The sequence below is a fragment of the Vicugna pacos genome, chromosome 16, assembly GCF_048564905.1.
Source record: "Vicugna pacos chromosome 16, VicPac4, whole genome shotgun sequence".
NCBI lineage: Eukaryota > Metazoa > Chordata > Mammalia > Artiodactyla > Camelidae > Vicugna > Vicugna pacos.
The window spans coordinates 1,574,090-1,595,075 of NC_133002.1; the positions used below are offsets into that span (position 1 = coordinate 1,574,090).

At 49.3% G+C, this 20,986-nt stretch overlaps 1 protein-coding gene across 8 annotated transcripts in view; it reads left to right on the top strand.

Annotated features, from left to right (window-relative positions):
• MSI2 (musashi RNA binding protein 2) overlaps positions 1-20,986 on the top strand; it is a 376,222-nt gene that overhangs the window by 32,560 nt on the left and 322,676 nt on the right. For 5 of the 8 annotated variants that reach the window (XM_072940162.1, XM_072940161.1, XM_072940166.1 and 2 more), the window contains one exon: positions 1,554-1,586. The exons of the other annotated variants lie outside the window; for them this stretch is intronic. In XM_072940162.1, the coding sequence (XP_072796263.1) occupies positions 1,554-1,586 (33 nt within the window). The remainder of the gene's footprint in view (positions 1-1,553; positions 1,587-20,986) is intronic. 8 annotated transcript variants of the gene reach the window in all.

A 20,986-nucleotide genomic window follows, 5' to 3' on the forward strand; every position in this document is an offset into this window, starting at 1 on the left:
TGCTGGAGATGAGGAGACAGGGCTGAAAATGAAATGCAAAGCAGCGCCCATCCTTGAGGGGCTGGTAGGCGAGGCCAGCTTGTAAGCGCACAGCTGCTGGAGACCGTGGAGAACGCTGTGACTGAGGCAGAGGCAAGAGGACAGAGGGGACAGGCCCATGGAAGAGCTGCCTTTGTGGGGAGATGGACTTGGGGCTGGGAAGGTCCTTGGGGGCACTGTGAGGGCAGGGCAGAGCAGTGGGGGCAGCGGCCCCAGGGGAAGGGAGCTGGAGGGTGGGGTCGGGGTTTGGGTGGGAGAGGAGGCTGGACTGGTGGTTTGGGGGCAAAAACAGGAAAAGAGTTTGCATTTCGAGCTAAGATATGGAGCCTGTTCCTGAAGGCAGTCTGGAATCATGCAGGCTTGTAAGCAACGGCAGGACCAAATCGTGTTTTAGAAAGAAAATTCTCAGCAGTGTTATGGGGTTTGTGGGGGACACTTAGCTGAGGGAGTAGCGCCTGGACAAGGTCAGAAGCTGAGTAAGTACGAAAAGGCAAGGGTGAGGGTTAGGATCCCCTGTGCCGTAGACCTGGTGATTCCCGGGGAGTGGGGTGGGGGTACCTGGAGAGATGGTGAATCAGTGCTGAGCCAGTACTGGTGGAAGAATCCCCCTGGGCTGCTTGTTGGAAATGGAGGTAGGGGTCATGGGGGGCCCTCACCTTGGGATCACCTTGCGTGGCCGTCACCAAGTGCCCCAGGGAAGCCACATGGAGAGGCAACTCCAGGTTGTCCTTGGGAGCAAGTGGGTTATTCCACAAAGACTGGGACCAGGAAGGGTGGAAGAGATTCTGCAGCCTTTCTGTCAGTTGCCTTAGGGGCTTAAGACTTCAGGGAACTCAAGGAGATGCAAACGTCCCCTCATACTCTGTGAAAGGACCCTCCTCCTTGTAGGCATGCCCCACTTTAAGAAAACCCAGTATACAAAAACCTTGGCTTATGGAACAAGCTGTGTCGAGGAGAGAGTTCATTGCCAACACCAAAGATTTCAGAATAAGATCCTTTGAAGTCATGCGCTAAATCTTTTAAACCAAAACATTAAGATTTTATTTCCTTTGTAGAGGGCCTCTATTGCAAAACTGAGGACATTTGAACAATTGACTGCTTATGCTCAACAAGTTTAAAAAAAAAAAAAAGTCCACCTGCTTGGTCAGCGGTATTGAGCGCCTGTGGTTTTCAGAGCTACTCCTGGTGAACCAGGAGTGGTGGTTGCTCCAGAGCCTGGGGCGGCAGGTCAGGCTTGGGGAGAGGGTGCTCACCGTTGGAAGGACCTTCATGTGACACGTCCTGCTTCTGGCTTGGAGTATGAACCACCAAGGGGTATGTGAGAGCCCAACTATGGAGCCCTTCCCCGCCTCCCCCTTCCGCCCCCGAAAGCAGAGACAGTGCTCTGTGGTACTTTGCCATTACTGGATTATTTACAGGTTTGAAAAGGCTCAGTATCTGATCATAATGTTTTCTTGGATATAAAACACATCCTCTGAATATATAATCAGTGTTTCTTATTTTTTTTTTTTAAGGAATACGGGATATTTGATGTCATAGATGAACAGGTGATGCATGTTTACTTTTTCTAAGGGTTGTTCAGAGCGACTGAACAAAAGTTCCTGTGTCTCTCTCACGTGTGTTTGTACATCTCTGGTTCTGCCTCTCCCCAGAGGTGTGGGACTGGGAGGTAGACAAGCCCTACAGGTGACTTCAGCGAAGGCTTTCTGAGGAGGGCTTGCTTCTTTTTGATGGATAGAATGAATCCCAGACTTGGGAGCCTCTGGCTCCCACTGGCACCCAATCGAATATTCGTTTGACCTTTCTATTCCAGGGAGTGGGGAAGAGATGGGTGCCTCCTTTCTCATAAATCTTGCCTGGTTGTTTGCTCTGGTACAGCACTCCAGTTGGGTGCTGTTTTGAGCATCTGGCTTTGAATTTGAAGTACTGGCAGGTGCAGGGGGCCGTGGCAGATGAGGGAGTCAAGGCGTGGCACTATTGGCAGGGTGAGTTTGTCCTCGGACAGCTGGGCTCTCCTGCTGACATCTCTTGAGTTTGCCACACAAAGACCAGCTCCAGGGAGCTTGTTGCCCTGGGGAAGGGAGCTTGATTGGTAAAATCTCTGGGTGCTGCCAGCTGCAGATCGGGCGTGGCCCTCCTTCCCTGCCTCTTGCACACCCTTTAAGACAGGCCGTCTCGTCTTTGAACCATCCGACTACAGCCATAAGTCAGTCGATCCCTTCTTTGTGCTCCCGAAGGACTTGGCCACTTGGCTAACAAGGGGACAGTTGTTAGCTCATTTCTTCATTCATTATTCATGCAGCTAGTGGTAATTAGCATTTAGTAATGGGGTTTCTGGGGGGAGCTGAGTTGTGTTCATTCATTGAACAAACATTTGTTGATCCCCTGCTCTGGGATGGGTGCAGGGCATGGTGCTGGGGTTACAGGGATGAGGAAGGGGGCTCCTTTGCTCCTGAGTTGCAGTCTGTTTGGGGAGGCAGGTCGTCAACAGGTGTTGGTGTGAAATCAACAGGTGAAGGATGCTGAAGGTGTGACAGGATCTGTGAGGGAGGACGAGTGCAGGGGTGAGTTGGGCAGGCTTCCCAGAGGAAGGGGCATTGGACTTGAGCCTTGACGAGCTGACAGGAAAGAGCTGGGATGCGGGAAAGGGCTCACCCTCCAGGGCAAACACGGTTGTTGAGGTTTTGTTTGCCATGATGGATGATCATGTGCCTTCCTGTCCCTCCTTCTCTCCTGGAGCCTCTGTCACTCAGGGGAATGAATCTGATGGTCCTGCCAATAGCTTAGTAAGGCAGCTCATGGTGGGAGAGGAGGGGTGAGGGAAGGGTGCTTGGTGAGTCATCCAGGTTCCCCGTGGCTGAAAAGAGCCAGCTTCAAAGCCTAGGACATATCAAAGATGAAGTGTGTCACACCCACTGAGCGTTTTACACAAATAAGAACCCAGTTTCTGGCTCTGCAACAAAAAGTTGGTCTGCCTTGGGGAGATTTTGTTTTCCTTTTACGCTGGGGTTGGTTGAGAAGCGTCATTCAGATCAGTGGGCTGAGCTGGTGTTAGCTAGTGGGAGGTGCTATTGGTGCCTCTGTCTCTTTTATTTCAAACCCTGTTTTTCTTTGTTCCAGTTAGTGTTTTATTACTGATACGAATCATGGAGGGACTTGGAAGGAGAGAGAGAGGAAAGGCTTTCTGTATAAACAGCTGTCTTACTGATTCCATCTACAAAGTAGATTTTATAGCAAAAGTATTTGTTCTTGCTTTAAAATGCCAAAACAGCACCGTCATTTCCTCAGCTAAAAGAAGGGTCTTTGAGAATATGGGGCCTTCTCCTCCCATCAAAAATTTCTGTTATGGGGAGGGAATTCCAAAGAGCTTTCTTTGAACCAGTCATTTCTCAGGTAATCTCATGTTCGGAGGAGAAAATTTTTCTTTACGAAGTTTGAGTTTCTGGAGCCTGTACCTTCCTGTCTTTGCCCTACAAATTCTGGTTTAAAAAAAAAAAAAGGTAATCCTCTCTGGTCATCACAGCTGACTACCTGCTTAATGTTTGTGTGTAGATATTTCATTTTCTTTTTTATGCAAGATTTCATCTTTGCACGATCTGAGATAGTTGGTTGCCCTGAGATTATTAATAAATTGAGGCAGTTAATGGGCTGTGACTCAGAACATATATTTAAAAACAAGTTGGAATAAGAAATAGGTCTTTTACAAAATTAATTTTTTGTTAGGCTCCTCTCTTGAGCCTTCTTGTTTGAAGCCAGCTTGCTTTGTAATGTTCATATATGCCCGATTGCAATTAACATAAATTACTTTTAAATACCAGTTAGTTGCTGTGGAGAGAGGCCAGGGTTGTGGCTGCTTATGGAGGGTTAAGAGGTTTGGTCATTGTCTGGGTTTTTATCTCACTGTAGATCAAATTCTGTTCCCTTTGGAGCCTGGCAGATCCGTCAAGGATTGCTTTCTTTGATGGTGAGGAGCAGGACGAAGTCTTTGCCCTGAGTGCCAGCACATTTTCTTACCAAGAGAGAATAAATAATCATAAAATGTTGGCTTGTTTAAAAACGAATTATATTAAATGCAGTGTTGTGGTATCCTAGATTGGATCCTGGAAGAGAAAAACGTATTGGTGGAAAAACTAGTGAAGTCCAAAAGAAAGTCTGTAGTTCAGTTAATGGTATTGAACTGGTGTTAATTTCTTAGTATGATAAATGTATTGTGGTTAAGGTAAGATATTAACATTTGAAGAAGCAAGGTGAAAGATACAGGGGAGCTCTATAAATTGTCTTTGCATTTCTTAGAGTCGTTCTAAAATTATTTCAAAGTGAGTTGTTTTAACAAAGGTATATTTGGGATATTCCTCTTGGCTTGGCTGAGATTATATTTGCCTTGTATGCATGCAAAATCATCTGCCTATACGGAGGGCTTGTTTTTCCATACTGCTTCAGAAGCTGGAAAACTAAGGCCTGAGGGAGTCCAGGGAGGTTGTCCCTCCTGGCTTGGCCGCTTTTTCACGCTGTCCTTCCATCCTTGTTTACCCATTGCCGTAGCAAATTTTCTCCCTTCCTGCACACCCTTCTGAAAACTCGTGGCCAGCTGACCTCTGCCTCTCATTCCATTGGCATTCATTGCCCGAGATGGACAACTGGCGTCTTGTGATCTCCTGTCCTTCTCCTGGAAGGAGCCAGGAATTGGATTTTTCCTGCTGTCTTGTTCACTCTCATTCCATGTGTGTTAAATTTTACTTTAGCAGCCGGATTGGAAGCTTCCTGAGAGTTGGAATTTTGTTTTGCTGTCTTTCTTTTTAAAACTTATTGAAAAACACCCCTCCCTATTATATAAATAATGCATATTCATAATTTAAAAATTAAACGTTAGAGCATTTATAGTCCAAAGTATAGATTCCCTTTCGGGCTGCCTCTCCTCCACCACGACTGTTAATGAATTAGAACATATTTAAGGGGGGAGGGTATAGCTCAAGTGGTAGAGCCGCATACTTAGCATGCATGAGGTCCTGGGTTCAATCCCAAGCACCTCCTCTAAAAATAAATAAATAAATAAACCTAACTACCCCCCCAAAAAAAAAGTAAGAAAGAAAGAAAGAAATGATAAAAAAATGAATTGGAATGTATTCTTCAATTTTCTTGTGTGTGTACTAAAAATATATATTATAATTTATGAATATGAGATCCTTTTATATGTATCATTTTGCAGTCTGCTTTTTTCAGTTAACAAAGTGCCTTTTCCTGGTTATTCACGTGGGTGACTATGTTTATGTCTTTTTTGTGTCCTCCTGGATTGACCAGCACATTGTCTACTAGCTAGGTGCATTGTAAACAAGCAGTGGGTGTGCATTATTATTTTTGTTACTGCTTATGTTACTATATTTGATCAGGTAACTTGATTGAGGACACATAGTCCAATGTGTGCTCAGATTGAGGCGAGAAGATACTGATATAGCTTTGGTTTTTGCTGGGAGAAAGGCATCTTTATCTGCTTAATATCTGGGGCCAGCTTCCTTGAAGAACATTAGAATTTCAGGAGGTGAAACTGTGACACGTAGGAGAGTGAGTTGGGAGAGAGAAGGGTCCCTAGGCTCAGGGGAAGCAAAGATGGCAGCGTGGGAGTGGTTCTTGGGAGTTCAAGGAGATGCCTTGTGTAGGGGGTGTCCGAAGTGGCGTGTGAATCAGTTAAACCAGGTGGGCACTTGGGGGGAGTTGGAGCAAGGGCAGGACATCTGACCACCAGTGGCTCTGGGGGCTTCTTGGGACGGAAGGACAAAGTGATACAGAGACACTTTCGCTAGGTGGAAAGGGGAGTTGAGCAGAAAAGGATTAGGTTATTGTACGTGTTGAGAGGGTGAGCCCCTTGCAGAGTTTCTTGATGGAGGACCCCGTTTCCACTGTTAACGCTCCGGAGGGAAGCTTGTGGAAGGAAGCTCTTGAGTGCTGCCTGTGAGGTGACGTGCTCATGGCGTGGGGGACAGAGGCTGCTGGGTGTTAGGAAGTCTTAGGAAGTTTCTCCCCTGCCAGTGTGGAGCGCCCAGGAGCTGGGATCTTCCTTCTTACGAAAAGCATCCTGGAAGCCCTCTCTGTGCTGTTACAACCCCGGTTTGCACATGCTGTGGTTGCAGAGATCTTTCTAGAGTAGATCTTGCTTTGCAGTCAGAATAGATTCATTTCCCTTTTGGTTTTGTGTGTCCTCGATAGAATTTTGGCTTGACTCAAGGGAAAAGGGTGGTAGTCAGTACTGAGAGCCCTTAACAAGTAGATTCCTTTTGAGAGAGCAAAAGGTCCCAGAGGAAAAATGGTCCTGTGGAGAGGAGAGGTGTGGAGTTTCGTTTTCTCCCCTCCTTGTACGGAATATTGCCCATTTCACAAAAATGTGAAATGCACAAGTATGAACAGCCATAACACAGGAACCTGAAATCACCAAGTGGCTGAGAAACAGAGTGTTAGGACCAGCCCCCTTCACATCCTTGTGTGTTTCACCCCAGTTTGAAGCCCCGCCCACATACCCTGTGAGGTTTGTTCTTTCCACCTTGAAGAGTACTTTGTGGCATTTAGCTTGCTGTTTGCACCGATGCTTGCCTGTTGATGCCTGTAGCTGCAGGAACAGACCACTATTTATCTTTTCTCCTTTTCATTTGAATTCTTGATTTGTTTTTGTCTGCTCAAACAGTGTTGGCTGTGAATAGCCCTGTGCATACCTCCTGGTGTATACATGCCAGAGGTCATCACAATATGTATACATCTCAGGGCGGAATTGCTGAGTCATAGGGTACATATAACTGAAGCTTGCTAGAAACTGTGGTTAAACATCCCCTTCCTGTAGCATTTGTACTGCAAGGAGTAGATAGAGCAATTTTCATTGCTCTGGCTTCTCACCAACAGTTGTTATTATCAGACTTTTTAATTTGTGCCAGTTTTGTGGTATCTCGTGGTTTTAATTTGCATTTCCCCGATCAATAGTGAGGTTGAACATCATGATTGCTTTTTAGGGAAAGGGATCTGAACACTAAAACATGCTTCTTATTCCCTGACACAAAAACTGCTGCTTTGGTAGGACATGTCTTCCCTAATGCTGTTTTCCTACCTCAGGACAGAGTCAGACTTGTTTTTCAGTGTATTGTGAGAATTTGGGGAGCATCTGTTTGGCTTGCCACACTGTTCTGGGGTTCTGTGTATTACGGTTGGAGAACTCAGCCAATGCTTGGTCCTTTTGACTTTTTATCTTATAAAGAGCCTGGAGATGACAGCAAGCCAGACTTTCCCTCGCTTGATGGGAGCATATTGTTCCTTTTAATGTAAACAGTCTGATAAATGAGAGCGCAGGCAGGGTCCCTGGGGTGTTTGGTGGCAGTGGATCCTGAGCGATGGAGTGGCTTTGGGGAGGCACTGGGGACAGTCCCGGGCAGACATCGGGGACAAGGTGGTGAGTGGTGAGGGAGAGGAGGGGGGAAATAAAGTACTTGTAGTGCAAAGAGGGGAGGGGGGCCTGGTGGTTAGAGGTCCAAGGAGGGTTGGGTGGAATTCTGGCATCCAGAGCTGGCTTCGTGGGGCGGTTCCTACATCTGTACTAGGGACTTGTTGGCCAGGGGAGGATGGTGCCTGGGCGAGGCTGCTAGGAGAGGCCAGTCTGTTTTACTACACGTTCAGTTGAGTGCTTTCATGTGAAAATAGACCTTTGATGTTCTGGAAAACGAGAAGGAAAACCTGCTTTAACACCTGGGGAAGAGAAGCTGCCTATGGGAAAAAAAATGTTCTGTTACAAAAGAATGGAATTGCACAGCTCGACATCTGCTGGTTTGGTTGTTCCAGTAACCCCATGAGGAGGACTGCAGGGCAAAATACAGGCTCTCAGTCCCAAGCGAAATCACGCTTATAGAGGCAGTGTTCGGGGGAAAAAATATCGGAGGCTGGTGTAGTATTTGTATTATGAATACAACTATATAAATCTTACCAGTGCTTACAGACAAGGTCTGGGAGAGAAAGGAAACAACAGTATTAGTTGATTTTGTTTGCTGGGATAGTGTTTTAAAAATCCTTGTAGTATTAGTGTGTAAGAAGTCTTTTCTGAAAATGAGCCCGGGCTTGGCCATCTGTTATTTTATCACACAACTCTGAATGCCTGTCCGCACATTCATTTACTGGCTTCGTAGCATGAGGGGCGCTTCGAGGAAGAAGATCCCACTTCCTGTCTTCAAGAAGCTTAACACGCTATAGCGGGATCCTAGCATGTAAATACTGCAGGAGTAAGTGATGCTTAACGAGGGGAGTGGGTGTCAGGCAGGTGGTACCCAGTCATTGTCACAGCAGGTGGGAGAGGGTGCAGGGCCTCACTGGGGGCTAGGAGGACCTCTCAGAGGACGTGGTCTGGAGGGAGCTCCCGAAGGGAGGGAGGGTCTGACTAAACGGAAGGATGAGGAGAGGCAGTTGGGAGTGGGGGAGGGGCTTTGTCCAAAGGGGAGAGGCGGTGAAGGGCGGTTGGCTATCAGGAGAAGGGGTAAGTGTGACGAGTTCACCCAGAGCTCTTGCCCAGAGCGCACCCTTTTAGGCTGTTTTTGGTGGGGTCCTCTTTGAGCAGATGATGAAACCTTTGGACCCTCTCCGAAGAAAGATGATTACGTGCACACATGCTTAAACCACAAGAGGCCCACACAGGGAGGGCTTTGTGTACAGCTTCAAACTTACTTTGGGGGTCCCAGTTCAGAGTAACAAACATGTATTGAGGACCTACTGTGTGCCAGGTGTCTTGTGGGGCTTTGGGGATATGGCAGAAATAGAGAAGCTGGGTCTTGTGCCCTCAGGGAGCTTCGAGTCTGACGGGAGGGACGGACCCTGAAGGGACAGTGACAGGCAGGTGTGTTACTTGGGGGAGGACCGGATGTTGGCCATAGCCTGCAGGAAAGGCCCCCTCAGGTAGGATTCAGGACTGGGAAATGTGTGTGGGGGGATGTCTGGTGCAGCATTGCATGGGGAGCCCCAGGGAGCCTGGGTGTGTGGGGTGGACCTCCTCCCTGCTGGTCGTCCGGTCAGGGTCTTACAGAAAGTCAGGTGTCTCTGGGCCTCCGGCGTTGAGAACAGGAGGAGCGGTATTGTTTTCTGGGCCTCTGTCCTTAGCAACACACGTTCACCTGGAGCCAGCTGTGCATTCTTCTTCCAAACAAACAGCTTTCGGGAAGAGTTAATAAATTAATCTTCTGGGAAAAGAACCTGCCGCAGCGCCAGCGAGGCCGGGGATGTGGCTGACGGAGTCAAACACGCGGACGCTGGTGCGTGGCAGCCGAGGAGGTTTGGCGAGCCGGCTCGGTGTCCCACACGTCGGGCCCCTCTTCCTCCTGGTGGTGGGGGGTGCGGCTCGGTTCTGGAAGGCGCAGGGCGGCCAGTTGTGTGAAGCTGGGGCCCCATCACAGCCCTGGGAGGAGATGGTCCCGTGTCACAGATGAGGAATCTGACACACAGGTTACGACTGACATGCTCAGGTCAGAGCTACATTCCTTGGAGGCCAGGGTTGCAGATTCTGCTCCTTCTCCACCATTTAGGCGGCCCTCCCTCGATCCCAGCTGTTTATAAACAGGTAGCATGACCCGCACGGTGTATGAAAGGCTCTCTGTGAACCGTCACTTCCAACTGGGAGAGCATTTCTGAGCACCTGCCCCATCCACTTTTTAAGAGGGTAGGGTGCTGATGTTGTGTTAAGGTCTAGCTACACTCAGGCATTCAGCAGGTATTTACTAAGTGTCTGCTAAGTGAGTCAAACCGACAGAGATCCAGATCAGGCTTTCCTTCCAGCCATCCACGTTGGGTGGAGATGGGCCTGGGCTCCTGCCTTCCGCAGGGCTGGGGAAGCAGCGGGAAGTCTCCGGGGAGTCGGGATCAGAGCCCACTCGTTCCTCTGCCCGAGAGGAGGAGTTCTCTCCTGCCTCTTGTGCTTGACTCTGCCGGTCCCTCTCCACCCGCAGGCCTTCTGGGGCTTGGAGTTCACAGCCGCCCGCAGAGAAGAGCCCTTCCTGCCTGCTAATGAGAGGGAGAGAGTGATTCCCACTGAGAGCTGCTTGTTAAAAAGTTAGACTCCTCTGCGGTTTCACCAAACGGATGACCTTAACGGTGATGGAATAACAAAGTGCGGTCCCTTTTGCCTCTGTACCTCCCTGCCCTGCTGTCTCCCGCTCCTCAGCTCTAGGTCCTGGAGTTCTGGTCCTCAAATGAGGATGAGGCCATTTGTCCTTAGTGGATGGGCAGGAGGGAGACCCTGCTGACCCCTCGTGTTCCTAGGAATTGGGGCATATGGTGGTAGCTAGAGGCACACACACACCCTTTTTTTTTGGCTCATTTCTGTTCAAATTTGGTGGACACTACTGTGACTTGGTTTATGAAAATACAGTGTAAAGATACCCCTCATATCATATTTAGGAAGCAAACTGATGGACTAAGTAATCATTTGGTTCTTAAAAGGATTCCTTGGGGCTCCTTTAACTGGGGAGTCCCTGAAACATTTATATTAGGACTTAGTCTTTGGTAAGTAAATTTCTGTAGTGTCTGAGGAACATTTTGAGCTTCTGATACCTCCTTATTCCTTAAATCTTCCAATATTTCCTGAATTCTCAGGTTTCTTCACTGTGTTTTTTAACACTTCATTTACCCCTGTGATGGTTAATTTTATATGTCAACTTGGCTAGGCTATTTTTAGTGCTCATTTGTTGGGCCAAACGCTAGCCCAGATAATGCTTGAAGAAATTTGTAGATGGGTTAACATTTAAAGTGAGGTGACTTTAAGGCAAGCAGATTACCCTCTATAATGGAGGTGGGGTGGGGTGGGCCCGACCCAATCAGTTGAAGGCTTTAAGCACAAAGACTAAAGTTTCCGGAACAGGAAGTGGTTTTACCTCAGAATGCAACATAGAAAACCTTCTTGAGTTTCCAGGCTGCTTGCTTGCCCTGTAGGCTTCAGACTTAAGGCTGCAGCACCAGTGCTTACCTGAATTTCCAGCCTTCTGGACTGCCCTGTGGGTTTCAGACTTGCCTACTCTGTTTCTTGAAATAAATATCCCTCCCCTTGTATCTCTCTGTCTCTCTCTCTCTGTAATATCATAGGTATCTCCTTTTGATTCTGTTGCTCTGGAGAACCCTGACTAATCCACCTGCTGTCATAGTAACTGCTTCCTAATTGTCTTTTTCTCCCTTTTGGACCATAGGCTACATGGGAGCAGGGACAGTGTCTGTCTTGTTCTCTGTTCTATTTCAAGTGCCTTTATGTAGAGCCCGACACACAGAAGATGGCTGGTAAATATAGGAAGAATGAAGGAAGGGGTCTGTATTCACCAAGTGAAGGAAGGAATCTGTATCCACCGAGAGGCAGTGATTTTTGTCTTTGTGGTTAAGACAGGACTGAGTCGCAGCCCCCGCTCCCCTGGGATCACAAGTTCCTCATTTGCAGCAGAGAAGACGTGACATCTGTCTCCCGAGGGGTTGTAAAAATTAAGTGAGATGATGTGTCTGGCATGTAGTAGCTGTAAGCCAGAGCAAACCAAACAGTAACAGCCATTACTGTACTGTGACCACCACCCCACTGCCACCCCCACGCCCTCCGGCATCATTTTCCAAGGTTGCTTCAAGGATTCCATGAGCTAATGAATATAAAATTCCTAGCACATAACAGAAGATCGCAAGTGCTGGTTCCCTTCTCAGTACCAAGCTCTCTCACGTGCATATTTTCACTAAATTTAATTCTGTTTAAATCCTATGATGTGGTTTTAATTGCTCCACGTTAATGATGAGGATACTGAATCCTAGAGCTAAGTGACTTATCCAGAATTCAGTAGCAGATTTTTATGTGTGCCTCCTTGATGACTAGGATTCAGTCTCACACTGGCCAGGTCCAGCTCCTGTCCTCTTCTCTCTCTGGTGTGTTGCTTTGGGAGGCCTGTGTCATTTTTGGCCCTGGTTTTCCATGTGCCCTGTTGTTTTGTTACCACCGGCGTTCGCTTGGTGTGGGAGCGCATGTACCTCCTTACAGCTCCATGGGCTCAGAGGGGCCCCAAACTGAAAGTGGGTGGTTTTTCTTCCAAAAGGTCCTTTATAAGTTGGTCACTGGGAGTAGGAATGAGGATTCCCATGGAAACAGCATGAAAAATAGTACTTTGGTTTTTAGGGCAGCCCGTAAAGGCTGGAAGAAGGCAGTCCTTTTGAGGCCTGAGTCTCCCTGAACTTGAGTTGCTGTGAAGTTGGACTTGGGCAGCTCTGGCTGGTTTCAGCGGGAGTGGGGTGGGAGGTTGGCGGAGGAGAGATTGCCTTTATCCAGTCTGCAGCAGAGTTGTCCGGTGGGGTGAAGGTAGGCCTCAAACACAGGGAATTCCTCGGGCCCTACTCCAGATAAGCCCGGAGACCCCTTGGACTCTCTGTTCTTCCTCAATTCGGCCCCCAGGACTCAGCCTTCTCGCCCCTCCTCTGACACCGCCATCGCCTGCTCATCCCTGGCAGCTCTTCTCTAAGACAGGCTCCTCGGAGGGTGCATCCCCCTACCTCCCACTTCAGTATTGTCCTGAGGATAAGCCCCTTTTCCTGGCAGATTTTATTGTTAGTTGTTGCAGGCTCCAGTAGGAAGAAATCTCAGTGATGACAGAGGCCAGAGTACAACTGTTGATCCCGTGGTACCATGGAGGGAACTGAATCCTAAGCTAAGCTGAGTGACTTGTCCAAGGTCACCTGCTGTCACCTGCCAGGTTTCCCAGGGTGAGGGCTGCCTGTGTTTCCATCACAGTGTGGAGGTGTCACATCCACAGTGGTTGGCCTTTGTGATCCTATAGGCTGGGACTGAGTCTTCTTGAGAATACCCACCTCTGTTTTCTGTGGGTTGGAGAAAGCCTTTGAAAAGAAACACTAATGCTCTTTAATAAGTTAAAATGCACTGCACAGAGACTCTTTGAACATAAGCAAGTGTATAGATCATCTGTTCTACTGGGTTTAATCCTTGTAGGGAATTTTATTTTTTATTGAAGTGTAGTCGATTTACAATGTTGTGTTAATTTCTAGTGTACAGCATGGTGATTTATTTATACATATATATATTCCTTTTCATATTCTTTTTCGTTATAGGCCATTACAAGGGGTTGAATATAGTTCCCTGTGCTCGTAGGGAATTTTAGCCTCAAGTTTGGGGAAAAGAACTTGTAAGTGCATCCTTCTTTCCTGCAAGCTGGACTCTGTGTTCAGAGCAAGCCCCGCCTATTACTTGGATCATGTTCCCTGGTTTATTCTGAAATTGCTTTGGGTTTTCTGACAGCTCATATTCCTCTCTGTCACCAGTCACCTTCCAGGATGGGCTTGCCAAATAAGTGGCTTCAAATCTCTGTCAGCCACTTGTTACAGGGCCTTACTATGGGGCAAAGGGTATAATAAAACACGACTATATGTAGGGGGATTTGTACCTGTTACGTGTATTACGTGTGTGTGTATTAATTACATATATGGTATTGCGAGAAAAGTATATGCTATAAATATTAGGAAATGTTAGAACGAATAAATGAGGATTTAGTTGCTGTGACTTGATCGTCTTTGAGGGGGATTCCTTCTCAGAAGAGCAGGTGTCGGCTCCAGATGGCCATGTGTCAGTTACCTGAGATCCAAGCTCAGAAAGGAGTGAGTGTGGAAGGAGAGGCAGGGGAGGCCCTGCCCGGGGAGTCTCGCCAGTAACAGCCGGAGTGGAGGATGGGGCAAGTCTTGACTCGGTGGCAGAAGGGTTCTTGAGGCCAGAGTTAAGTGCTGTTAGTAATCAGTAGGCTCAGTTGCAGTCTGGCCTGCTGCAAGGATGGGTGGTCGGTCTCTGTCCACCGGGCTTCAGCCTCTCACCCAGCAGAGAGTGGTGATGGGGATGAAGGTGCGTCCTCCGTGAAGCTGGCCCTGGGGTAGCTGGCACATTGCTGTCTTCCAGAATTAGCAGTAGCAGAGCACCTGGGAGCGACCTCAGGCCTGTGAATGGAGCCCAGCAAAGAGGCAGGGCCCATATAGACCTTGTCCTCTTGTATTTGAAGCACAGGAAGGGACTTGTGTTCTCCCTACAAGTGAAGGGCTGTGGGCACTTTGCAGATTCAACAGGCCTCAGTTTATCCACCAGTGCAATGGGGATATTAACGGACCAGCGTCCCACCCACCCCTCTCCCCACGCTGAGTGCCGTTCAGATCGAGGCCAGGCAAGGAGTGGCCCAAAAGCCTTTGTAGGTGAAGAGAGTCTTGGTGTCCAGTGGAGCTGGGTTCAAATCCTTTTCTTCTTCTTAATTATCTGGGGATCCTGGGCAAGTTGCTTGTTCTTTCTCAGCCTTAGTTTGCTTGTCAATATACGAAGAATACAATTTTTTGAATGACAGGGTTGCTGTGAGGATTCGGTGAGTCTCTGTGTAGCATGTGTCGAATTCGTGCAGTGCCCAGAGCACACTTGGTGCTCGGTCAATGGTGGGCCTCGTGACTGTGACTGTTACAGTTGTGCTGGTGGTGCTGTGTAGAAAATCAGGCCTGCAGGCCCACCTTGCCGGTGGCTGGTGCCAGGGAGCCCTTGGCGCCCAGTGAAAGTGCAGGAGGGCTTTGGCCATGGAGACCAGCTGTGCCTGAAGCCTCCTGTCTGCAGTGACCTCTGCACAGGTGACAAAGGGGTGCTGGGCCCTGGAACATCCTTGGGGATGGACGTACTTCTTTGCTAGGAGCAGTGTGCCCCTGGATTTTGAAATCCCATTTTGTGAACGATAAGAGATAAAAGAGGGCCATCACTGGTTCCATAGGCAATAAGAGAGTCATCACTGTTCTAGAGGGTTCTAGGAGGTTCCTGAAAGTGACCTCAACACTAAGGGTTGGTGGTGTAATGCCTCTGGCTCAAGGGAGGTGCGAAGGCCACAGGAGAGAATTCAGGCCATTGTAGCATCTTTGATACCTGCTTTCTTGGGAGACAAGCCTTTATGCTCCAGTCTGGAGGGGCCACTGCTGAGGTCGGAGGGGAGCAGAGCACAGTGGTAAGCAGGCCTCTCCTCCAGGGTAGAGGAGGAGCTGCTCGAGGGGCCCCTGGCCGTATTGTCAGAGGATTCTGTAGAGCGCCCTGTCTGAGAGCACTGAACTACATTCTTTTCTAATTTCTTCTCGGTGTCTGAGATCACCTTTGCTAAGAGGAGGGTGCCTTCAATCCAAAGCCTGTGTCCAGTTGTGTAGCAATTCCTGCCGCCCCTCTCCCCTCTTCCCAAGTTTTCTGTATCAGACCAACTGGAGGAAACCTGATGTGGGGGCAACTTGTGGGGCTGGGGGTGGACGCTGACCTCTGGATGCAAGGCCGTGGGCTCCCCTGCGGCCCAGGATGGGAAGACTCCCCCGGGAGGCACCTGACAAGGGATCAGACCCTGTGCTGGAGTTTCAAGGCTGGCCAAAGAGCAAACCCTACTGTCTCTGGAGTAGAAATCGACCCTAAACGAAAGTGACCCTTTATGGTTCAGGTTCCGAGTGAAAAGGGAAAAAAAACATTCTACAATTTTGCCTGGGCTGTTCTTTATGGGCTTGGATGGCACCATAACTTTTAACTTGACTCTGCTTTTTGAATATGAAGGATTCCTGTATCTTATATTCCTCTGAATTGATGGCCTGCTTCAGATCCTCCTCTAGAACACAGGTTTCCAGGCACCGACTTAATCCCAAGAAAGGGGTAAGGTTCCCCTTTGCCCTCGTGGGCATTCCTTTCCCCACACGTCTCAGCTCTCCTTTAGGGCTGCAGTGAAGTTTAACCCCGGCGGGTTTGCGGAAGAGCTTGGTCGCCTACTGCATGTTCAGAGTGTGTCCCTCGGACTTTTCTTTGGTCTCCTCTCCTGGCGCAAAATACATCCACGCCCAGGGGATGGTGAAGCAGCAGTCCAAATCTGCCTTCCCTCCCTGCCCAGTGTTTAGTTCTCACTGCCTTTTGACAAAAGAATTACTTTCTCTTCCTGGTTTTGAATCGAGGACCTTTTGTGAATTTCCTGCAAATGTGATCAATGCTAGTCTGTAGAAACCAGCTGCCCCTTCTGGCTGGGGTGGCGTTTTTAACACCTGGCAGTTTGCATTTCAATATGGTGGCTTAAAAAACACACACACACACACAAAAACAAAACCCAGCTCAAAACAGTGATCATTCTTGGCTGCCTAGAGGGAAACAAGAGTGGGGGAGGCGGCCGAGGGCCCTGGCTGAGGCAGGCAGGCAGGCAGGCACGGGACCTTGCTGGGAAGTAACTGTCCTCCTTCCATTCAATCTGGGTGACATCTGTGGCCGCCCTCTGTGCACCGTGCACTGTGCGAGGTGCTGGAGCCCCAGGCATTGGGGAGACAGGTCTCTGCCCTTGAAGAGCTCTCATGTAGCTGGGTGCAGGCTGGGCACCCTGAAGGCAGAAAGGATGGCCAAAGTGCTGGGCCAGTCAGGACAACTTCCCAAGGCAGGTGGTGCCTGGATGGGGTCTTGGAAGACGGTAGGTTAGTTTCGTAGGGCTGCTGTAGCAAAATAGTACCGACTGGGCGCTTTAAACACAGGGCGTTGATAGTCTCACGGGTCTGGAAGTCCGAGATCAGGGTGTCAGTGGGGTTGGTTCCTTCCGAGGACTGTGAGGGAAGGATCTGTTCTAGGCCTCTCTCCTTGGCTTCTTGATGGCTGTCTTCTCCCTGGGTCTTCATGCTGTCTTCCCTCGGTGCAAGTATGCATGCATGTCTGTGTTCAAATTTCTTCTTCTTATAAGGACACCAGTCATACTGGATTAGGGCCCACCCCGATGACCTTATTTAACTTAATTTAACTTCTTTAAAGACTGGACCTCCAAATGGTTACATTTGGGGGCCTGGATGGTTAGGTCTTCAGCCTGTGAATTTGGGGGAGACGTGGTTCCTCCCATAATAGATGGTAAGAGTTTTCCAGGAAGGTGGAGTAGCTGTGGGAAGGGCTTTTCTCCCAAAGGGAGTAGCAGGTGCCCAGGTACCAAGGACAGAAACAGCGCTGTGTATTTTGGGAGCAAGTATGCACTTGTGGGCATGTGAGATGGAAAAGAGAAAACAGAGGGGTCAGACCCTATGTGAATCAAGAGTTGGGACTTGATTCTGGAGCCTTGCAGCTCGAAGAGTCGTCTCTGAACCAGCAGCATAAGCTGGGAGCTCCTAGGAGATGCAGGATCTCAGGCCCCGCCCCAGACCTGCTCAAGTCAGCATCCGAGTTAAAGCAAGATCCCAGGTAATTCATGTGCACATTCAAGTTTGAGAAGCGCTGGTCTAGAGCAGTGGTTCTAGGGCTTGGTTGCCTGGAGCTCTTCCCTTCAAAGTTCTGATTTACTGGGTTTTGGGCGTGGCCTGGGCTTTGGGGTCTTTTTTTTTTTTTTAAAAAGCCCCCCAGGTGATTCTGATTGCAGCCAGGATTGATAATCACTGTTTTGGGCAGTGGGGAGCCATGGAGAGTTTAAGGCAGGATGTGGTGTGCGGTAGGAGGCACAGAAATTGCTTCTGTCCCCTTTCCCAAGAACAGGAGCTCATGGGGAACCTTTGGGAGCAAAACGAGCCTTATCTCCCCCAGTGACTGTCCTGCTGCTGTTTGCCTGGGGTCAGAGGAGCGAAGGATGAAATGCAGCTTACCTACCTGTTACGGGGGCCTTGACTTGTGTGTGGCCCAGTCTTCTCAAGGCCCCCCACCCCCGGGGGAGGATTTAACCCCACGGCTGCCAGCATTTCTGGGGGCAGGAACTGATGGAAATGAGCCTGTACTGGGGGAGGGAGGGCAGATACCAGGAGTAGGAGAGGAATTCCCAGCCAGGTTTTCTGGAAGTGGTTTTCTTATTTCCCCTGGCCCTGGAGGTTCTTGAAGGCCGGGCCCACTCCTCGGAAAGGATGCTTTTCATGGCTGTTGCATGCACCAGATAAGCTCCCCAAAGCCCACTGGTGATAAAGGTGATCTGGAGAAAACAAACATCAGTGAAAAAGCAAACAAACCCAAACACCCAAACAGCGTTTATCCCAGTTTAGCGGCGAGACTTGGATTAGGCAGGTCACATGGCCCACAACTTTCCTTCAATCCTTAGGAGACTTCTTCCGTGGAAATCTTCTTCGGCAGCTTTGCAATTTTGATTTTCAGTTAATTAGATTTGTGCTGTTTGGGAGACTTGGTTAATGCATTTCACCCCACAGAGCTAATTTGCCTCTGTCTAAATTAGGTCTTTGCTATGGCAGAGGGTGTACCCGGGATATGTGAATATAGATTCGCAGGGGTATTGAGAGGCCTTCAGACGGTAAACAGGAGAGGGCTTTGAAATCACCGTTTGTCATCGTCATCATTATCATGGAATGTCTGAGGTCCCACCGAGCGGATAGAGGTGTTCTTCAGAGAAAGGGCATCATCACGTGACCACATGGCAGCCTTATTACACGTCTCTTGAAATCCAACCTTGGTGTATTGTCGACTCGGGGTTATGACATTAATGAGAAGGAAAATCAGCTTGGAGAGTATAAAGCGGTGGATGCCACAAAGCAGTACGTGTACCATCTCTAAACTCTTGGAACTGAGGGGGGCCTTAGGGATTATGTCATTTTACAAGCCTGGGAAACTGAGGCCTAGGGACCTTCCTACGTTTGAGTTTGGAAAATTGTAGGCTGCGTTTCCTTCTCCGTGTATCCTTGCTCCCCCTCCCCCTTTGGGTGGACAGAAAGGAGGCGAGGGAGGTTAATCCGACTATGCGAATATTTGAGAGGCGCCTCTAGGAACTGAGTGACAGCTTGGGGTCCCGTTTTATGGATTTATCACAGGTCCTGTCGTTTGTTCCCCTTCTCTGGTGTCAGAGATTATAGACTGCTTGTTAGTGATATGACACTAGGAATCTCAATTTAATAATTTACATCCTGCTGCTCTTCTCCAAAGGCTTGGAGACAGCGAAAAAAGAAAAGGGAGCCAGGTAGATAGAATCAGGCTGTTCAGAGGAGCACTCCGGAGCCATCTGTGTAGGTGCCTGTGGAGGAGATAGTTAGGACCTGTGTGTTAGAGATCATGGGTACCGTCCAGACTGGGGGCTTAGATTCCCTTTGCTTCCCCTCTGCATCTCTGATGTGATCAGTTTCAAGTGGCTTGCCCGCAGGAGTGCTGCTGATCAGTGGGTGGGTGGAGTGTGCACTCGATTAGCCATGCCTGTCAGGGCCAGGGGATGGGGGCAGCAGTGTGCTTGCTCTCCGTTGCCATCTCTTCTGCCTGCACCACCAGCTGAGATTTTGATGTGTGGAGAATCCTATTTTAGGCATTTTGGAAAAAGGCAGAAGCATTACCTCTGTCCTTGGGGGAAATTACAGTTCCATCAGGGAAGCAGAATATAGGCACGAAGAGGACTTAGTGCCCACATAATCTCAACAATCTTCATTAGCATTATTAGCATAATTTAGTAATAACTGCCCTCTAATGCTGTATCACACTGTATAGTTTTGACACAGGCAGTGGATAGGACAGAAATGAATGTAGGTGGCAGACCAAGAAGTCAGGACACTGAGATGGGGACTTATTTCCTAAGGCCATGCAGCTGGGAAACACAGCCCACGACATCAGAGCAGTGAAGCTCTGGCCTCCGTTGTGCTTCTCAGCAAGGGGCCCCGGGAGGGGTTTGAAGCGGGATCTGGAACGTGGCATGGTGGGCATGCCTGGGAACGAGGGAGGAGGCCAGTGCGGGTTTTCAGTGCTGGTGGGTGGCATCTCCTCCGGACATCCTTTTCTTGGAGTCTTACCTCCGTTCCAGACTCCAGACTGGAGACACTGTTCTGGGTTCTGGGGACAGTCAGAGGGCTCCTGCCTTCTTTGGAGCTCAGCCCGGGCCCTGGCCTTGGGGAGCTGCACCAGTGGGATTTCCTTCTCTGCTCAGAGAGGGCGGCCACGTTATCACGGAGGACCCGGCGGGGGCCGGAGAACTTGAAGGGAGGTTGGGGCACTGGTGCTGTTCACGAGAAGCTTGAGTGGAGCAGGATGTGTGGACCTCCTGTCTGAAACTGGGGCTGGAAGAGGTGCTGGAGGGGTCTCGGGTTGCCGGGCCTGGGGAGAAAAGGTAGCCAGACATCAAAGCACTCGAAGCACATCCCTGAATCCAAGTCTTAGAGGAAAGGGAGTGTCTGAGTTGCAAGTTTCCTCTTTTCTATTTTCTTCTGTTGTTTTTCCTTTTAAGTGTGAAGACGATGCCGCACAGCGGGAACATCTGTGCTCCTTAGGATTCTGTGGCTGATTTGTTAAATGTAAATTTGCTAATGTAGGTTATGGCGCTGGTGAAGGAGAGAAGCAGGGAGGCTGGCTGGGGAAACATCTTGTGCCACTCAGCTCCAGACGGGGCGTGTGGCTCCAGGGCCAGCCTTGAAGGCAGCGAGACCAAGGCCGCAGCTCCCTGTGCCCTTGGCCGTCCGCCTTGGGGTGCGTGGGCCCTGCAAGGACAGTGCTTGCGCCCACGGCTAAGAGGGCAGGGGAGCTGTGTGGCCTTGGTCTCGCCTTTTTTTAAGCTGGTAAGAAGGAGCAGCTGGTGATGATGTGAACAGGGGCCTTCTGACTGGGTGGCGGAGACTGTTCCTTAGCTGAATGTGAAAGTAGTCAGAAGTAGGCAAGCCTGCCATGTCACTGGTGGCTTGGGAGCTTGTGAGAGTTTTTTAGGGCCCAGTGGTTTTCTAGTTCATCCCTTCACCTCACTCTGTGGAGACCAAGGAGATGGAGACTTGGGGAAGCAAAGCGACCGTCTCAGGATCACCCAAGACCACAGGAACTCAAATATCCCCATGTTTCCTCAACGCAGGATGCGTTTTCGTTCCCATTTGCCGCATTGAAACTCAGGCTGCCTCCCACAGATGGATGGCTTTGGGTCAGAGTGGTGCTCCTGACGGTCCGTGGGGCTCTGAGTCCATCAGATATGGTAAAGCTTGTTTCTCCAGGCCTTGCTGTATGACCGGTGTTGTGCAGATGGCTTCA